Raw genomic sequence first — 18,885 nt, 5'->3', positions numbered from 1 at the left:
AACCCAAGGCATGACAAAAACAAAGAAAACCAGTATACTATACTATAATATATCTGATGAAAACGAAAAACAGAAAATTTCAAAGAAATCCAAGGAGTAGGAGAGGGGTCGAGGGGTACATGGGGACAGATTACCTTCAAAGACCAACAACAGATTGATAACCGACAATAAGTCACAAAGAATGGAAGCCAAAGGACAATGAAAGGAAAATGCCAAACTAAAATTACATGCCCAGCAAAAAGAAATATTTATCAAAAATGTAGGTGATCACTGAAAAAGTACTAAATATAAGCAATGGCTGTTAACATCACAAAAACACAGACAACAAAACACTACGTGCCACATAGGCAAATTTACAGCACTACCTATTAAGTTTACTTCTTAAAAGAAAACTGAATCCGATAAAAATCTCTGGATCAGAAGTCAGCAAACCTTTTTCTTTAAAGGAATAGAGCATAAATATCTTAGGATTTGCCAGCCATACAGTTTGTCACAACTACTCAGCTCTACCACTGCAGCACATAAGCAGCCACAAATAACATGTAAATGAATAAGTGTGATGTATTCCAAGAAATATTTATAAAACAAGGAAAGCCCAGATTTGACCCACAAACTGCAGTTTGCTGACCCTTATTCTAGATCTAACTTCCAACCTACAGAAAATGCAGGGAACAGAAAACATGTTAAATGATACTATAGAGATCAGATTATTTAATTTTCAATTAGAAAATCCACACTGTGGAAAATCATTTGGGACTAATAAACTACCTTCTACAACAAATACATGACAAAGTTAAATAAAGAAAAGGTGTAGGGAGAACTTAAAAGAGTCTTAAGAGACTATCGCCAACTGCAATATGGGGACTCAACAGCAGAATGGAAATGACAGAAAAGTCACTGAACTTGAAGCTACATCAATAGAAATTATCAAATCTGATCAAGAGAGAAAAATAATTAGACAAAAATGAACAGAGCCTCACGGAACTATGGGACCATACAGAAAGGTCTAACATATTTACAGATTCCCAAAAGGAAAGAAGAGTGAGATATAGAAAAAAAAATTTTTAAAGAAATAAGGGCTGAAAACATCCCAATTTGGCAAACAACATAAGTTCTCAGATTCAAAAACGTCATTGAACCCCAAAAAGAATAAGCACAAAGAAATCTCAGCACATCATAAGCCAACTGCTAAAAACTAAAGGACAGGGGTCAGCCTGGTGGCACAGCAGTTAAGTTCACAGGTTCCACTTCGGTGGCCCGGGCTTCGCCAGTTTGGATCTCGGGTGCAGACATGGCACCACATGTCAAGACACACTGTGGCAGGCGTCCACATATAAAGTAGAGGAAGAAGGGCACAGATGTTAGCTCAGGGCCAGTCTTCCTCAACAGCAAGAGGAGGATTGGCAGTGGATGTTAGCTCAGGGCTAATCTTCCTCACAAAAAAAAAAAAAACTAAAGGACAAAGAAAAAAATCTTGAAAGCACCCAGAAAACTGATGCATTACTTATAGAAACACAACAATTCAAATGATTGCAAATTTCTCATCAGAAACCATGGAGGTCAGAAAGAAATGACATAGCATTTTTAAAGTACTGAAAGAAAACAATAGTTAATTAAGAATTCTATATTCAGCAAAAACATCCCTCAGGAACAAAGGTAAAATAAAGACATTCTCAGATGAAGGAATACTCAGAAAATTTCTTGCCAGGAATCCTTTCTAAAATAATTCCTAAAGAAAGTTCTTTAGACAGAAGGGAAACAATACGAAAAAGAAAAAAGGAAGATCAGAAATGAAGCAAGAACAACAAAAATAAATATCTGGGTGAACACAATTAACTATTATTCTCCTACTGAGTTGTTTAAAACATGTTTGATGTTTGAAAGGAAAAATTACAGCATTATGTGATAGGATTTTCAATGTGCATAAAGGTAATATTTAGGACAACTACAATATAAAGGGAGGAAGATAAAAAATGTACATGTGGTTAAGGTTTTCCACATGCCACTTGAAACAGAAAACACTGATTTTAAGTAGACTGTGAAAAGTATGTATATTCTAATCCAAACAGCAACCAATAAAAAAGCCATACAAAGACACATATACAAACAGATACATCTCATTAAAACGGAATTCTAAAAAATGTTCAAATAAACTAAAAGAAGTGGGAAAGAAGAAAGGAAAAAACGAAAAATAGAGGTAACAAAGAGAAAATAAATCATAAAATGGGAGACCTACATCCAAACATAACAATAATTACATTAAATGTAAATGTTCTAAACACACCAACTAAAGTATAGAGATTGTTAGAATGGATAAAAAACATGACCCAACCATATACTGGCTACAAGAGACTCACTTCAAATATAATGATATAGGCAAAGTAAAGAAAAGTACAAGCATAGAAAAAGATATACCATGCAAAAACTCATAAAAAAATTGAATTTCACACCCACTAGGATGGCTACAATCAGAAAGTCAGACAATAAAAAGCGCTGGTGAGAATATGGAGAAATTGAAACTCTCAGACAGTGCTGGTGGAAATGTATAATAGTTTCACCACTATGAGAAACAGTCTAGTAATTTCTGAAAAGGTTAAACATAGAGTAACAATATGATTCTCTGCACATACCCAAGAGAAATGAAAATATATATCTACACAAAATTGTGCACGAATTTTCATAGCAGCATTTTTTATAATAGCCAAAAAGTAGAAACAACCTAAATGTTCATCAATTGATGAATGGATAAACAAAATGTGGTATATCCATACAATAGAATATTATTTGGCCAAAAAAAGGAATGAAATATTGATACATGCTACAACATGAATGAACTTTGACAACATTAAGTGAAAGAAGCCAGACACAGAAGGTTACAGATTGATGATTCCATTTATATGAAATGTCCAGAACAGACAAATCCATAGACATGGCAAACAGATTAGCGGTTGCCAGGAGCTGAAGGGAGAAAGGAATGGAGAAAGGACAATAATGGGTACAGGGTTTCTTCTTGGGGTGACAAAAACCTTCTGGAATTAAGATAGTAGTGATGGTGGTACAAATTCGTGAATATATTAAAAACCACTTTAAAAGGATAAATTTTATGGTATGTGAATTATATCTCAATTTTAAAAAAAAGATGAATTGGCTTTATTATTAGCATAGAAGTCAAATTCAAAGCAAATAAAACTACCAATGTTAAAGAGGAACATTATACAACAATAAAAAGGTCAATTCATTGACCTTTTACACACACACACACACACACACACACACACACAATCCTAAATGCGTATGCTCCTAACAACAGAGCTTCAAAGTACATATAGCAAAAACTGAAGGAAATGAAGGGAAAAACAGATAAATCCACAATTATAGTCAAACACTTCAACAATACTATCTCCATAATTAATAGAACAGACAGAAGATCAGCAAAGATATAGAACAGAATAACACCATCAAACAAATGGACCTAGTTAACATTTATAGAACACTCCACCCAATAATAGTAGAATAAAATTGTTTTTAAGTGCACGTGAAACATTCACCAAGATGGACTATATTCTGGGTCATAAAACAAACTTTAACAAATTTAAAAGAATTGAAATCATACAAAGTATGTTCTCTGACCATAATCAAATTAGACTAAAAGTCAGTTAACAGAAAGATAAGAGAAAAATGCCCAACATTTGGAAATTAAACAACAGAATTCTAAACAATCCATGGATCAAAGAGGAAAATTCAAGAATATTTTGTACTGAATGAAAATGAAAATACAACATATCAAAAGTTGTGGGGTGCAGCAGAGCTTACAGGAATATTCATAGCTTTTATATCATTAAATGTTTACATTGAAAAGAAGAAAAGTCTCAAATCAATTATCTAAGCTTCTACCTTAAGAAGCTAGAAAAAAAGAACAAAAATAAATTAAAAGCAAGAAGAATGAAAAAATAATGAAAATAAGAGCAGAACTCAATGAAAACAAAAGCTGGTTTTTAGCTAGGATACAAAAAATACATTTCTAGCATCACTGTCAAAGAAAAAAAAAGATGCAAGTTACCAATATTAGGAATGAAAAGGGAATTATCACCACAGACCTCATAGACACTAAATGGATAACAAGAGAATACTGTGCAGAACTCTGTGCGCACAAATTCAAAATGGACGAATTCCTCAAAAACCAAAAACCATGCAAACTCACTTAAATGAAATAAACTAAATAAGACTGTGCCAATTTAAAAAATTTAATTAATACTTAAAACCTTCAGGGGCCAGCCCGGTGGCGCAGCAGTTAAGTTCGCACGTTCCACTTCGGCAGCCCAGGGTTCGCTGGTTCAGATCCTGGGTGCAGACATGGCACTGTGTGGCAAGCCATGCTGTGGTAGGCATCCCACATATAAAGCAGAGGAAGATGGGCACGGATGTTAGCTCAGGGCCAGTCTTCCTCAGCAAAAAGAGGAGGATTGGCAGCAGATATTAGCTCAGGGCTAATCTTCCTCAAAAAAAAACCTTCAGAAAAGAAATCTCCAGGTTAAATGGCTTCATTGTGAATCCTATCAAACATTCAAGAAGAAACAACACAGTATCTTCAAAAAATATAAATGAGAGAATGGTTCCCAACTCATTTTACAAGGCTAGCAAGGCCCTGAGGCTAAAACCAAATAAAGACAGTACAAGAAAGGAAGAATGCAGACAAATATCCCTCAAGAACATAGATGTAAAAGTTCCCAACAAAATACCAACAAATTGAATCTGGCAACATACAAACAGAATTATACACTATGACCAAATGGGTTTATTCCAGGAACACAATGCTCATTCAATACCTGAAAATCAATCAACATAACCCACCATATTAGCAGTCTAAAGAAGAAAAGCCTCATGATTATATTCAATTTTTTTTTACAAAATTCAACATCCATTCTAGAAACAGAAGGGAACTTCTTCAATCTGATAAACGGCATCTAAAAAAATCCTACAGCTAACATGATACTAAATGGTGAAAAACTGAAGACTTTCCCCCTAAGATGGGAGCAAGGCAGAAACGTCCTATCACCACTCCTAGTCAACATTCTTATCGGAAGACCTAGCAGGTACAATTAGGCAAGAAAAAGAAAGAAAAGGCATACAAACTGGAAAGGAAGAAAGAGAACTGCCCCTATCCAAAAATGACATGATTGTCTACATAGAAAATCCCCAGGAAATCCACCAAAAAACTCCTAGAACTAATAAAATGCAAGATTACAGGATATAAGTGCAATACACAAAAATCAACCATATTTCTAGCAAGAAACAATTGAAAACTGAATCTCAAAAAGCAATATCATTTAAAATACCCACCCTCAGGGGCTGGCCTCGTGGCCGAGTGGTTAAGTTCGCACACTCCGCTGCAGGCGGCCCAGCGTTTTGTTGGTTCGAATCCTGGGCGCGGACATGGCACTGCTCGTCAAACCATGCTGAGGCAGCGTCCCACATGCCATAACTAGAAGGACTCACAACAAAGAATATACAACTATTTACCGGGGGGCTTTGGGGATAAAAAGGAAAAAAAATAAAATCTTTAAAACAAATTTGAATCATTTAATTAAAAAAAAAAACCCACCCCCAAAAGAAATAGTAGGTATAAGTCTAAAAAATATGTACAAATCTATATGCTGAAAACTAAAAAATGCTACTAAAAGAAATCAAGGAAGACCTAAATAAATGAAGAGACAATATGTTCATAGATTGGAAGACTCAAGATAGTCAAGATGTCAGTTCTCCTCAAATTATAGATTTAGCTCAATTCCAATAAAATGTTCAGCATAGATTCTTTTGTAGATACAAATTGATTCTAACATTTATTTTGAAAGGTAAAGGACCTAGAACAGCCAAAACAACATTTGAAAAAGAAGAAAGTTGGAAGACTCATACAAGTCAACTTCAAGATTTACTAAAAAACTACATTAACCAAGACAGCATGGCGTTGCCAAAGGGATATCAGTAAAACAGAATAGAGAGCCCAGAAATAAATCCACACAAATGTGACCAACTGATTTCAGACAAAGCTGAAAAGGCAATTCAATGAAGAAAGGATAGTCTTTTCAACAAATGGTATAGGAACAAACGGGCATCTATATGCAAAAAAAAGAATCTCAACCTACACCTCACATCTTAAAAAATTAATTCAAAAGAATTAAAGGAGTTAATTTCAATTCAAATTGAAAGGATAATTAAAACAAAAATTAATTCTAAAGGGATTATAAATCCAAATGTCAATAATAAAACTATACAACTTTTAGGGGGAAAAATGAGAAAGGGGATTAGGTGAAGAGTTATTAGACATGACACCAAAACCACAACACATAAAAGAAAAACTCAGTAAATTGTACTTCACCAAAATTATAAACTTTTGCTCTAAACTTTTACTGTTCATCTGTTAAGAGGATGAAAAGACAAGCTACAGACTGGGAGAAAACATCTGCAATCACATATCAGAGAAAAGACTTGTATCCAGAATATATAAAGAACCCTCAAAAGTCAACAGTAAAAAAACAAACAATTCAATCCAAAAATGAGTAAAAGACTTAAACAGAAATTTCACCAAAGAAGATATACAGGTAGCAAATAAGAACATGAAAACATGTTCAACATCATTAGCCATTAGGTAAAAAGAAACTAAAACCATGTTTGGATGCCACTACATAGATATGAGAATGGCTAAAATAGAAAAATAGTGACAATTCCAAATGCCAGCAACAATACAGACCAAGTGGAACTACCATACATTGTTCATGTATGTAAAATGCGAGTGCAAAATGGTACAACCACTCAGAAAAATGGCTTGGAAGTTTCTAATAATGTTTAACATATATTTACGCTAGAGAAATTAAACATGTTCACACAAAAACCCACACACAAATGTTTAAAGCAGCTTTATTCCTAACTGTGAAAAATTGGCAACAACCCAAATGTCTTTCGACAAGTAAATGGATAAACAAACTGATATATCCATAGGACAGAATGCTTCTCAGCAATAAAAAGAAATTACTATTGATAGATGCAAAAATGTGGATGAACTTCAAAAGTATTATGCTGAGCAAAAGATTATATACTGCTTGATTCTATTTTATAAGACATTCTCAAAACACAAAACTAGAGACAGAGAACAGATCAGTGGCTACCTAGGGGAAAGGATATGGCTACATAGGATGGCATGAGAGAGTTTTCCAGATGGAACTATTCTGCCTCCTGACTGTGATGGTGATTACATGAATCTCTACACGTGTTAAAATTCATAGAACTGTATGCAAGAGTCAATTTTACATGTTAATTTTTTTAAGTTTAATGGGAAATTTTGAAGAACTTCATGTCAATAAAATTTAAAAATATAGATAAATGGACAAATTTCTCAAAAAAGACAAAACTGACTCAAACTCTACCAAAAAACTCCACATCCAGAAGACGTCATCATGAATTCTTCCAATTAAGGAAGAAACAAAGCCAATTTTACTCAAATTCTCCCAAAAAATAAAAAGAGAGCCACATTCCATGTCTTTTTATGATACCAACAGAACCTTCATACAAAAACCTTACATGAAAATTGCAAGTAAGGAAAATTATTGGCTTATCTCTCACAAGCTATACAAATCCTAAGCAAAATGCTACCCAATGAAATCCAACAATACATGAAAAGGATAACATACCACAATCAAACTTGCTTTACTTTAGGAATGAAAGTTTGTTTCAACATTCAACAATCAATGACTAAAATTATCTGAACAAAAACGTCAATTAAAGAAAACTGAGGACCCCCCCAAAATCAACCAATTCAACATTAATAGAATCAAGAAGAAAAATCATCTGATCATCTCAATATATATCAAAGAAAGCAAGTGATCAAATTCAAACCCATTCATGATTAAAAACTTTTAAACTAGGTCTATGAAGGAACATCTTCAATTGATAGACTATCTATAAAAACCTACAGCTAACATCATATTTAATGGCGGAATATTAGATTTCCTCTTGTAACAGGTTATCTGCCTTCATGATTTCTATTGAACATTGTACTAGAGAGTGTACATTTTGATAAACAAGATATTAAGACTGGACAGAAGAAATAAAATTATTATTTACATGATATTACCGTATATATTGAAAGTCCAAAAGAATTTATAAATAAACTATTAGAATTAATGTGTAAATTACTGGATAAAAGATCAATATAAAAATCTGTTGAACTTCTATAAACTAGAAATAAACTACTAGAAAATGAAATTTTAAAAGCATAACAATAACAACAACAAAAAAACCCAAACATCTAGGAATCAATCTAAGAAAAGATATGCAAGATCTCTACAGAGAAAACTACAAAATATTACTGCGAGAAAATGAGGAACTAAATAAATGTAGGAATACATGACATTCATGAATTCAGAAAGTCAATAGCATAAAGATGTAAATCCTCCCCAAACTGATCTATAAATTCAATGCAATCCTAACCAAAATCCCAGGGTGTTTTTTTTTCTGAAAAGTGATAGGATAAACCTAAAATTTAAATAAATATGCAAAGAGCTAACTAACAACAGCCAAAACGACAGTGAAAAAGAGACCAAAGTTGGAAAACTTCCATTAACCAAATATGAAGACTTAGAAAGCTGCAGTAATTAGGACAACGTGGCATGACATAAGGATAAACAAACATACCCAACGGAATAGAACAGAGGACCCAGAAACAAACCCAAACATACAGAATTACTTGAATTATGACAGAGATGTCACTACACCATCACTTGATTTTTGACTTATGACAGAGGTATTGTGGGGAAAAGAATGGACATTTCAACAAATGGTGCTGGGTTACCTGGATATTCATAGAGAAAAACATAAACCTCAATCTCTACCTCATGACATATACAACAACTATTCGGCACCTAATGCAAAAAGGAAATAAAGCTTCTAGAAGAACACAGAGTAAAATATCTTTATGACTCTGGGTAGGCAAAGATTTACTACATAGTATTCAAAAGCATTAATCATTTTTTTATGATATATTAAACTTTAGTAAAATTAAAGAACTTCTGTTTATCAAAAGATACTACTATAAAAGTGAAAAGGCAAGCCATGGACTAGATGAAGTTATCTGCAATACAAAGGTCACGTACCTTTGTATTGAATATACGTGAGAAATATAAAGAACTCCTACAAACCAATAAGAAAATGACAGGCAATCCAATTTTAAAATGGACAAAAAATCAACAGGCATTTCACAAAAAAGAACAACCAAATAGCCAAAAAGCAAATGAAAACATGTTCAACATCTTTAGCCATCAGGGAAATGAGAATAAAACCACAACATACCACTCAACACCTACTAGAATCACTGAAATTGCATAAGCTGACAAGACCAGGTGTTGGCAAGGATGTGGAACAACTGGAATTCTCACATACTGCAATTAGAAGTGCAAACTAGTACAACCATTTTGGAAAACTGTTTGGAAGTATTCATAACCCAGTACTAGAATACCCCAAATGTCCATCAATGGGAGAATGAATAAATGACTAAATAAATAAATTGTGGTATTTTCATATAGCAAAACAGTATACCAGAATGACACGAAGCAATCTAGTGCTACAAAATATGAATGAACACGGATAAACCTCACAAATCCATATTCAGCAAAAGAAGCCAGATCAAAATAAAGTGGAGGCCCAATGATATCATTTATATGGAGTTAAAAACAGGCAAAACTCAATGTAGTGGAGAAAGGATAATCTTTCCAACAAATGATGGATGGAACATTTCAACATTCATATGCAAAAAGAAATCTCAAACCTTCACAAAAATGAACTTAAAACAAATCATAGATCAAAATGTAAAACTTTTAGAAGAAAACATAGAGCTATGTGACTTTGAGTTAGGCAAAGAGTTCTTTAATATGACAACAAAACCATAATCCATGAGAAAAAAAATCAGTAAATTCGACTGCCTCAAAATCAAGAACTCCTGCTCTTCAGAAGCTACCGTTAAGGAAAAAACAAGCCAAAGAATGGAAGAAAACATTTGCAAATCACATACCTGACAAAGAACTTATATCCAGAATACATAAAGAATCATCAAATCTTAACAATAAAAAAGCCAATTTAAAAACAGGCAAAAGATCTGAACACACACTTTTCAGCAAAGAAGATATCCAGATTGCAAATAAGCACATGAAAAGGTGCTCACATCATTAGTCATTAGGGAAATGCTAACTAAAACCACAGTGAGAAACCAGCACAGCTAATAAAAACAGCCTACCATATGTTGATAGAAATCAAAATAGCGGTTACCATTAGAAGGGAATGAGTGAGATGGGGCACAAGGGGACTTCTTCCATCGTGCTAACAATATTGTATTTCTTGATGAGGGTGGCGAGTTACACAAAGGTGTTCATTTTGTAAAAGCTGTACACTTAGGACCTGCTCACTTTTCTACATGTATATTATACTTCATTTAATAAGTCCATATTAAAAAAGAAAAAAAGTTCCCATAACCAACTCCCTATCCAGGTGGCTTCACCAGTGAATTCTACCAAACATTTAAGGAAGGAAAAAACAACAATGTCAATGAACTCTTTCAAAAAACAGATCCACTTGGCAAGCCATGCTGTGGCAGCCGTCCCACAGATAAAGCAGAGGAAGATGGGCATGGATGTTAGCTCAGGGCCAGTCTTCCTCAGCAAAAGGAGGAGGATTGGTGCCAATGTTAGCTCAGGGCTAATCTTCCTCAAAAAATTAATCAATCAATTAATTAATTTAAAAAAAAAACAGATCCTCAATTTAATGATGCCAGCACAACCTGATCCAAAACTTGACAAGGACACTACAAAAAAGGAAAATTACAGGACAATCCCTCTCATGGACAAAGTTGCAAAAATCCTAAACAAAATATTAACAAACTGAATCCAGTAATACACATAAATTTGGTTTATTCCAGGAACACTCAACATTTGAAAATGATCAATGTAATTCACCAACATGAATAGACTAAAGGAGAAAATTCCTTTTGTTATTTCAACAAACACAGGAAAAACATTTGATAACAAGATTCACAAGAAATACAGACACTTCACAAAGAAAGAATAGAGAAAGCTTTCTGAATCTGATAATGGAGTTATCTACAAGACAAATTTATAAGCTAACACCATACCTAACAGTGAAACATTGAAAGTATTCTTTGAAAAGGGGAAAAAAGACAAGGATGCCTTCTGTCATCACTTCTTTTCAACATTCTACTGGAGGTCCTAGACAGCATAATAAGGGGGGAAAAGTTATTAGGATTAGAAAGGAAGAAAGGGCCCGGCCCAGTGGCATAGTGGTTAAATTCATGTGCTCCACTTCGCGGCCCAGGGTCCACAGGTTCTGACCCCAGGTGCAGACCTAGCACCGCTCATCAAGCCACACTGTGGCAGCATCCCACATAAAACAGAGGAAGATTGGCACAGATGTTAGCTCAACGACAATCTTCCTCACAAAAAAAGAAAGGAAGAAATAAAACTATCATTTTTCAGTGTGCATAATTTATGTAGAAAATCTAAAATCTATTCTTTTAGAATAGTTTAACTAATAGTTAAACTATTAGTCTCAAAAGATAAATCATTGGCCCCTACAAGAAAACTATTAAAATCCAAAAGGTGGGCCCAGCCCTGTGACCGAGTGGGTAAGTTTGCACACTCCGCTTCAGCGGCCCAGGGTTTTTCCAGTTCAGACTCTGGGCACAAACCTAGCACTGCCTGTCAGGCCATGCTGAGGTGGCGTTCCACAGGCCACAACTAGAAAAGACCTACAACTAGAACGTACAACTACGTACCTGGGGGCTTTGGGGAGAAAAAAGAAAAAAGATTGGCAATAGATGTTACTTCAGGGCCAATCTTAAAAAAATAAAATCCAAAAGAATCTACAGGTAAACAATCTACAAATGAATAGATAAAACTGGTATAATCAAAGGAATCTTACACAGCAATGAAAATAAATGAACCACTGCTACACGGAATAACCTGAGTGAATCTCACAGAATGCTGAAAGACACCACAAAGAACACATACTGAAGACTTCTATTTACATACTCAAAAAGAGGCAAATTACTCTATGATATTAAAACTCCTTGTGGTCAGCACATAGTGGGTAGCTTTAGAGAGGAAGGAGGGAGTAATTTAAAGAGCACTGGTAGTGAGTTCAAGGGCAGTTTCTAGAGTGTAATACTCCTTGATCAAGGTGATAGTTACATAGGTGTGTTCACTTTGTGGTAATTTATTGAGCCATACTCTTTTGATTTGTGCACTTTAATGTACATATGCTATACCTCAATGTTTAAAAAAAGTTCATTACAAGTTTCTGAATCATATTCCACTGCTTAAAACATTTTAATGGCTCCTCATAGCCTAAAAGTAAAAGCTAAGATCTTAGACAAGGCATAATATGATATGGCTCCTATCTTTAATTTAATCCTCATCTCTGTCCATCCCACACATATACTCTATATTCTAATTTACAAAATTATTTACAGGCCCAGTACATGCTATGCTGCTTCAAATCTTCATGCCTTTAGATATTACTTTTAGTGCTTGAAATTCTACCCCTCTTTACACTCCACCCACACTCACCACACCCTGCCCCTGGACTTTCCACCCAACTTGGACATTAGCTCCCCCAAGATCCTCCCTATCTCTCTTCCACTGTTAATCACTCCTTTTTGTACTCAGTATATCTATTGTTGCACACATCACACTATGGCATTAACTGCTTACCTATATGTCAGTCCATCTTCTATTATACTGTGAACAAGTCAAGCACAAGGTCTAAATTTTCATGTTGCCAGTGCCTAGGACAAGGCTTGGCATATGATAGTCAATAAATAAATTTCACTTATGCATGTATCCTTACAAATTAAGACCATAAAACTATCTAGGATGAAGCCTAAGTCATATACTTCCTCCATAGCACATGGCACAGCAATGAACACACTACACGCCCATAACAGTGATGGTTTAGCTAGTAGCAGAACCTGTTCCAAAACTCAGTTTCATGAACAAAATGCTCTTTCCAAACCATATGCTCACCTAAGATAAGGTATATATGTCCTACTGAAAGTGCAAAAAGTAATCTTCCTTTTATACAAAAAGATTTCTGGAGTTTTGAGCCAGAAGAAACCAACAGAGATCATCTAGTCAAAATTTCTAGGAAAGAGGGGGCTGGCCCCTGTGGCCGAGTGGTTAACTTCACGCGCTCTGCTTCAGTGGCCCAGGGTTTCACTGGTTCGAATCCTGGGCGCAGACATGGCACCGCTCATCAGCCCACGCTGAGGCAGCATCCCACATGCCACAACTAGAAGGAACCACAACTAAAAATACACAACTATGTACCTGAGGGGCTTTCCGGAGAAAAAGGAAAAAAAAAAATTTCTAGGAAAGAACTGAAAAGAAGTGGCTTGCTCAAGGACAAGGATATAGCCAGGAGTCAAAACTAGGACTCGGATCCCCTGGCTTCTCATTTAGTGTTTTCTCAAAGTCCATGCAGCTTCTCTTTTGGACTATGTGACTTCTCAAAGGAAGTGGTATGACTGCTTTACTACTTTAGATTTAGATAGTTAGTATCCTAAATTGCACAATTTTTTTAAATTTTCATTTTAAAATTTGGCTCTAACACATGAATACTAAAAGTACCAACAAGTTCAACCAGGAAAACACCATTTCCAGTTCCAATATCAAGTACTGAAGCATCCAAAGGAATCTTGTGTTTTTGCATCCACCTTATTAGTCGGTTCATACTCTCTTCTCCAAACCTATTAGAAACAGAGAATCAGTTAATTAAATAACAGAGGGATATACAACAAAAGTTACAACTATATTCCATTTTATCAGCTTATTCAATATGCTCAATTAAATCTTTTTTGGAAGTAAGAAGTGATATCTGTGACGGCTTAAGCTTCATCTTTATTATTTAGGAGAAAACACCCCCAAGAACAGAATAGAATAGATAAGTTTGGTATGTTACTTATTAATGTTTCTCTATATCAGCATTAACACTTGTACCTGTTGGTGGCTCAAAATTTTATTGCTTATTGAAAAAGGACAATTGTAGGATGAAAGTAATTTCCTAAGACTCTGATCAAATTTAAATCTGGGCCATTAAAAAAGAGAAAAGAGAGAGATTATTTAAATCTACCCACTAATGCCAGAACCAGTCCAAGGTTTCCAAGATTTTTAGACTATCTTTCTTTGGGATAAGCACTTAAAAGATACATACATACATACACACACACACACACACACACACACACACACACACATCTTCTGGATAATTCCACTATTTTTTCTAACTCACCATATTTCTCCTGTATCTCCACATTCTTGGAAAGTTTGCAGTTCTCTCTCATAGACAGCATCCCAACTATACGAATAATGAAATGCAAAGCAAGATTCTTGAATTAAACTGTATCATGAATTAAATGTATGTTTCTAATACACTACAGAGATATTCATGACAGAAATTTAAAACACTATTAGTTATCAATAAGTGCACATAATCTCTTAACAACCTGGTGTTAAAAGAATGAAAGACAGAATAAGTCGACACGTATAAATCACTCAGAACAATACCTAACATAAAAAATGCTATATCTTTTAGCTTAAAAAATACTTGAAGTATTTGTCCAAGGATCCCTAAGTCCCAAACACCAGTCCAAAACTTGACTGTACAGGCATAGTGTAATTACAGCACTTTTCAGTCTAAAGTGTGCAGACACAAGGATTTTCTACCAATACAGTGGTGCCTCACAACGGAACTCACCAAAGATAAGTTCTGCTTAAAGGTTAAGCTTTCAGTTTAAGATTTACTCTTACTCCTATTAAGTACAGTTTCCCCTCCCCCATCACTTGCCTTCCCTTCCTACTTCACCTCTCTAGAATCCCTGCTCCTCTCACCCCTCCAAGTTACTCATCCTTACCTTTCCCCACAGTCATTCATTCCTCCATCTAATAATTCATAAAATAATTACTGAGCGTCTGTTTTAGGTCAGATCACTTTCTCCCACCCCAAGATGCCCCACTATCTCCTCGCTCCCTCCTCAGGTCACCCTCCACTCCCACCCCTTCCTGCTCCCATAGCCCTTCCCTCGTCGTCTTAACCTTGTCAGCTCCGGGGCCCAGCAGTTCCCTCCGCCTCCGCCACCCCCAGCTCCCCCCCCCCCCCCCCGGCCTCTTACTCTCGCCCACCAGCCCTATTCGTTGGTCCCGCCCCCTCTCCCTTTCCCCAAGCCCGCCCCTTAGGTTCAAAACCCTCAAAAGGCCTCCCCAAGAGCCTCAAAACCCGTCCTGCACCCCACGAGCCCCTTAGACGTTAACCTCTTGAAATGCCTCTTAACCGCCCCCGGGGTGCCCCTCGGGATTTTATCGCTTCAATCCCCCTTACCCTCGCCCAAGACAGCCCTTTTGGCTTCCTCCCGTCACGCCCCCAAGACTCTTCCCATCTTCTGGGGCCCTCGGGGCCCCATCCCTCCGTTCCCTCCCGGGGTCCAGTCCGGACAGCTCCGCTCACCCTCCCCTGCCCTAAGCCACACTCACTGCTCTCGGGTCCCCAACGCCGACGGTACGAAGTCATCCGCTCCTGGACTGGCCCCTCGGGACCGCGCCTCGGTCCCAGCGCCGCCGCCGCCGCCGCCGTCGGCGCCCGCGCTCATCCCGCTCCGCGACCCGGACGGTCGTTGGGACCGCCATAGAGACGTGGCGCGGGTAGAGCGGATGGGAGGGGCTGGCGCCTCCAGGCGGCGGGAGGCCGCCTTCTCTACTGCTCCCGGCCCCTTGCCTGGTCCTCGGTCCTTCTGCGCTTCTCTTGGCTCCGTCTTAGTCCTTAGTCGGGGATGTCAAGCCCAGGCATGGGGCGGACTGGGCCTCGCCTCCTTCCCTCGCCCCCTCCAGCCAGCGTCAGATGCACCTCCTTCCTCGGGGTGGCTGTCTAGGCGCCACTGTGTTTGGGAACGGCTGTTTATAAGGGACTATTCCAGGTCTTGCAGTTTGGAAAAAGCTGCGTTGGGGAAGCCACACTAAATACCTAAAGCCGACACTGCTCAACCCAAACTCACAGATCACCTCATCTCTCCACGTCGTGGGCAGATCTTGGAAACGTTATTTGGTTTCCTGGCCGAAGGCTAATTCCATTTGTGGCTGGGATTCTGCCTTGAACATAGCATTCTGACTTCTTCTGACTTGACGTCGCTGGTGGACATGGGAATTTATGCCTAGAGAAATGAATACCCTATAACCGCCCCGCCCCCCCCCGCCCCACATACACACACACCCCCGAAAATACACCGATCAGGGGGATCAGAGTGTTGTGGAAGAAAGAGTACTAAGTGAGAGTCAACATGCCCGATACTGGCTCAGCTCTGCCCCTAACCAGGGATGTGGCCCTGTCCAAAACCCCTAACCTCTGTGTGTGTCCTTCACCGGTATGACGCTGAAATAGACGGTAACTTGTTCGATGAGATCGCTCCCAACCAGTGAACCTGAGATTCATCTGCCTCTTGGTCTGACTGCTGTTGGTAGTTCTGCAGTATAATGTGGGAGATCTTATGGGCCAAAGGTCTGGGGGTTTCTGTAGCAGCAGTGAAATACTGGTAGTCCACTGTCCCAGGCAAGGATCTCAAAAGCCCCTAGCAAGGCTGCCTTCCAACCAGAAGGAATGTTTCCTAGCCACGTTTCTGTTGACTCTGCGGACAGAAGGCCAATAACAAATCCCTTGAGGTAAACAGTAACAACAGTTGCCTCTCCAGCTCATAGAAACCCGGATTAGAACCAAATGTGCATCTCCTCCTATACAAGATGTTCCAAGATCTTCAGGCAGCCACTGATGATAGAATAGGTAAAAGACAGATGGGAATCCATGTGCATGGTGATTAAAGAACTCGAGAGAGAGTGTAAGTAACCTTATTACAGAGTAATAAAACCACCAGATGCCATAGCCAATTAGTGCTGTCCTGGGCAAATGGTTGTTTTGATCTTTTTGAGACTCCAGATGCTAGGGAAAGCAACCTTGAAACTTGAATGTGACTGAGTGGGTCTTAAAAAGTTTTAGGTTCTAATGAAGAAGCACCCATGAAAGATAAGGCCATCTTCAATCTGATGTCTTGCCAACACTTAAGATGTTTTTGCTATGTGTGATGAACGCTATAAACAACTGTTGGTGGAGCCCTGGAAAAACCCACGGTTTATACAGAATTCCTTCTCTGGCTCCAGGATTACTCTGGCTGTTTAGTCCTGAAGGCTGTATGAGGCACTACCTCTGATCACCCAGAGCAACGGGATTCCTGGTAGGGGTGGAGAAGCTCAATCCTAGCAGAGCTGCCCATCACCAGGGAGAAGCTGGAATGTGCCAGGGAACACAGTCCCTCCCACTGGGTGCCTATAACATGAGACAGGAGGGAGGCCCTGCCAGTGCTCCAGGTTGCCTGTCTCCCTCTCACTCTGCCACTCCCTGAAGCCTGGAACCCTGCTCACCTGCAACTTCCCTGAAACTGCGCTTATCGAGAGTCCTCAAATGCTTCCCAATTGGCAAACCAGGAGTCAAGTTCCAAGCTTTATCATCCGTGATCCCCTGTATCAGTTGACACCGCTAAGCGCACTCTTCTTAAAATTCCCTCCTTGTTTTCCCAACACCACCTGTTCTTTTGCTTTTTTTTTTTAAGGATTTTATTTTTTTCCTTTGTTCTCCCCAAAGCCTCCCGGCACATAGTTGTATATTCTTCGTTGTGGGTCCTTCTAGTTGTAGCATGTGGGACGCTGCCTCAGTGTGGTTTGATGAGCAGTGCCATGTCTGCGCCCAGGATTCGAACCAACGAAACCCTGGGCCACCTGCAGCGGAGCGCGAGAACTTAACCACTCGGCCACAGGGCCAGCCCCCACCACCTGTTCTTAAGTGAGGCTTTAAGAAAGGAGGCAGGGCACCCTGCTCTGGAGTTGGACTGCCAGGTTTTGAGCCCTGGCCTTACCATGTGTGACCCTGGTCAAGTTCCTTAGCTTCTCGGAGCCTCGGTTTACCCATCCTTATAACAAGGATAATAATAGCATCTATGGCATGGGGCAGCTGTAGAGATTAAATGAGATGATTCTTGTAATATCCTACACGCCTGACACATGGCAAATGCTCCATAAATGCCAGCTCAGTTTCTTCACCTATAAAATGGACTTCAGAGGGTTATTAGGAAGATTGAATAAGCTAATACACTGTACATGTAAAGAGCTTAGAACAGAGCCTGACATGTAGTCAGTGTTCAGTAAATGTTAGCAATCATTCTTTTTATTAATGACTTCCAATTCCATCCTCTACCGCCAGCTCCAGACTTCTATTGCAGCTGCTTAGACGTCTCTTGTTACATTAAATTCAGCCTGTTCAAAACCAAACTCTCTTGCACTGCCTTCTTCCCACCACCCATGCCTCCAAACCCTCTCTTCCCTGTGTTCTCCACTCAACTAGTCCCTGACCATCCTACTGTCACCCAAAGCAGAGCAGCATCCTTGTCCTTCCCTCACCCTCCCCATACAGCCCCTTCTGGTCTCCTCTTGGTCTCTGGGCTCAGGGGCATTCTTCCATCCTGTCACCACTTCTCTTCCTTCCTTTGGGCCATGTAGGCTTACAGCTCACTGGAGCCATTGCAGCAGCTTCCTGACAAACCTCATGCAAGCCACTCCTCACCAGGACCCTTCTCAGGCAACAGCTACGCCCTGTTCTCCTCTTTTCCTCCAGAGAGGCCCCAAGACTCACCCAAGTTTTCTCTCCTTCAGTGCCTGACACCAGTCACTCCTTTCCTTTGCATTTTCTTGCCTCATCATGAACTATGGAGTCAAGCCGACTTGAACTTCAATCAAA

At 38.5% G+C, this 18,885-nt stretch overlaps 1 protein-coding gene across 11 annotated transcripts in view; it reads right to left on the bottom strand.

The window, feature by feature from the left end:
* EEF1AKMT2 (EEF1A lysine methyltransferase 2) overlaps nt 1-15,897 on the bottom strand; it is a 34,830-nt gene extending 18,933 nt beyond the window's left edge. For 4 of the 11 annotated variants that reach the window (XR_011543412.1, XR_011543418.1, XR_011543422.1 and 1 more), the window contains exons 1-3: nt 15,585-15,897; nt 14,347-14,412; nt 13,690-13,804 (exon numbers count right to left, since the gene is read on the bottom strand). Coding sequence is in view for 6 of the 11 variants with exons in the window: in XM_070631637.1 (XP_070487738.1) it covers nt 13,690-13,804; nt 14,347-14,412; nt 15,585-15,700 (297 nt within the window). In the remaining 5 variants the exon portion in view is untranslated. Of the gene's footprint in view, nt 1-5,340; nt 5,492-13,685; nt 13,805-14,346; nt 14,413-15,584 lie in introns of those variants that run through there. The other 7 variants (XR_011543426.1, XR_011543428.1, XM_070631644.1 and 4 more) reach the window with 5 other exon arrangements.
* Between the last annotated feature and the right edge of the window lie 2,988 nt (nt 15,898-18,885).

The sequence above is a fragment of the Equus przewalskii genome, chromosome 1 (genome assembly GCF_037783145.1).
Source record: "Equus przewalskii isolate Varuska chromosome 1, EquPr2, whole genome shotgun sequence".
NCBI classification, from domain to species: Eukaryota; Metazoa; Chordata; class Mammalia; order Perissodactyla; family Equidae; genus Equus; species Equus przewalskii.
Note: the sequence above shows the minus strand (reverse complement) of the source record. Positions and strands in the feature narration are given on the sequence as shown.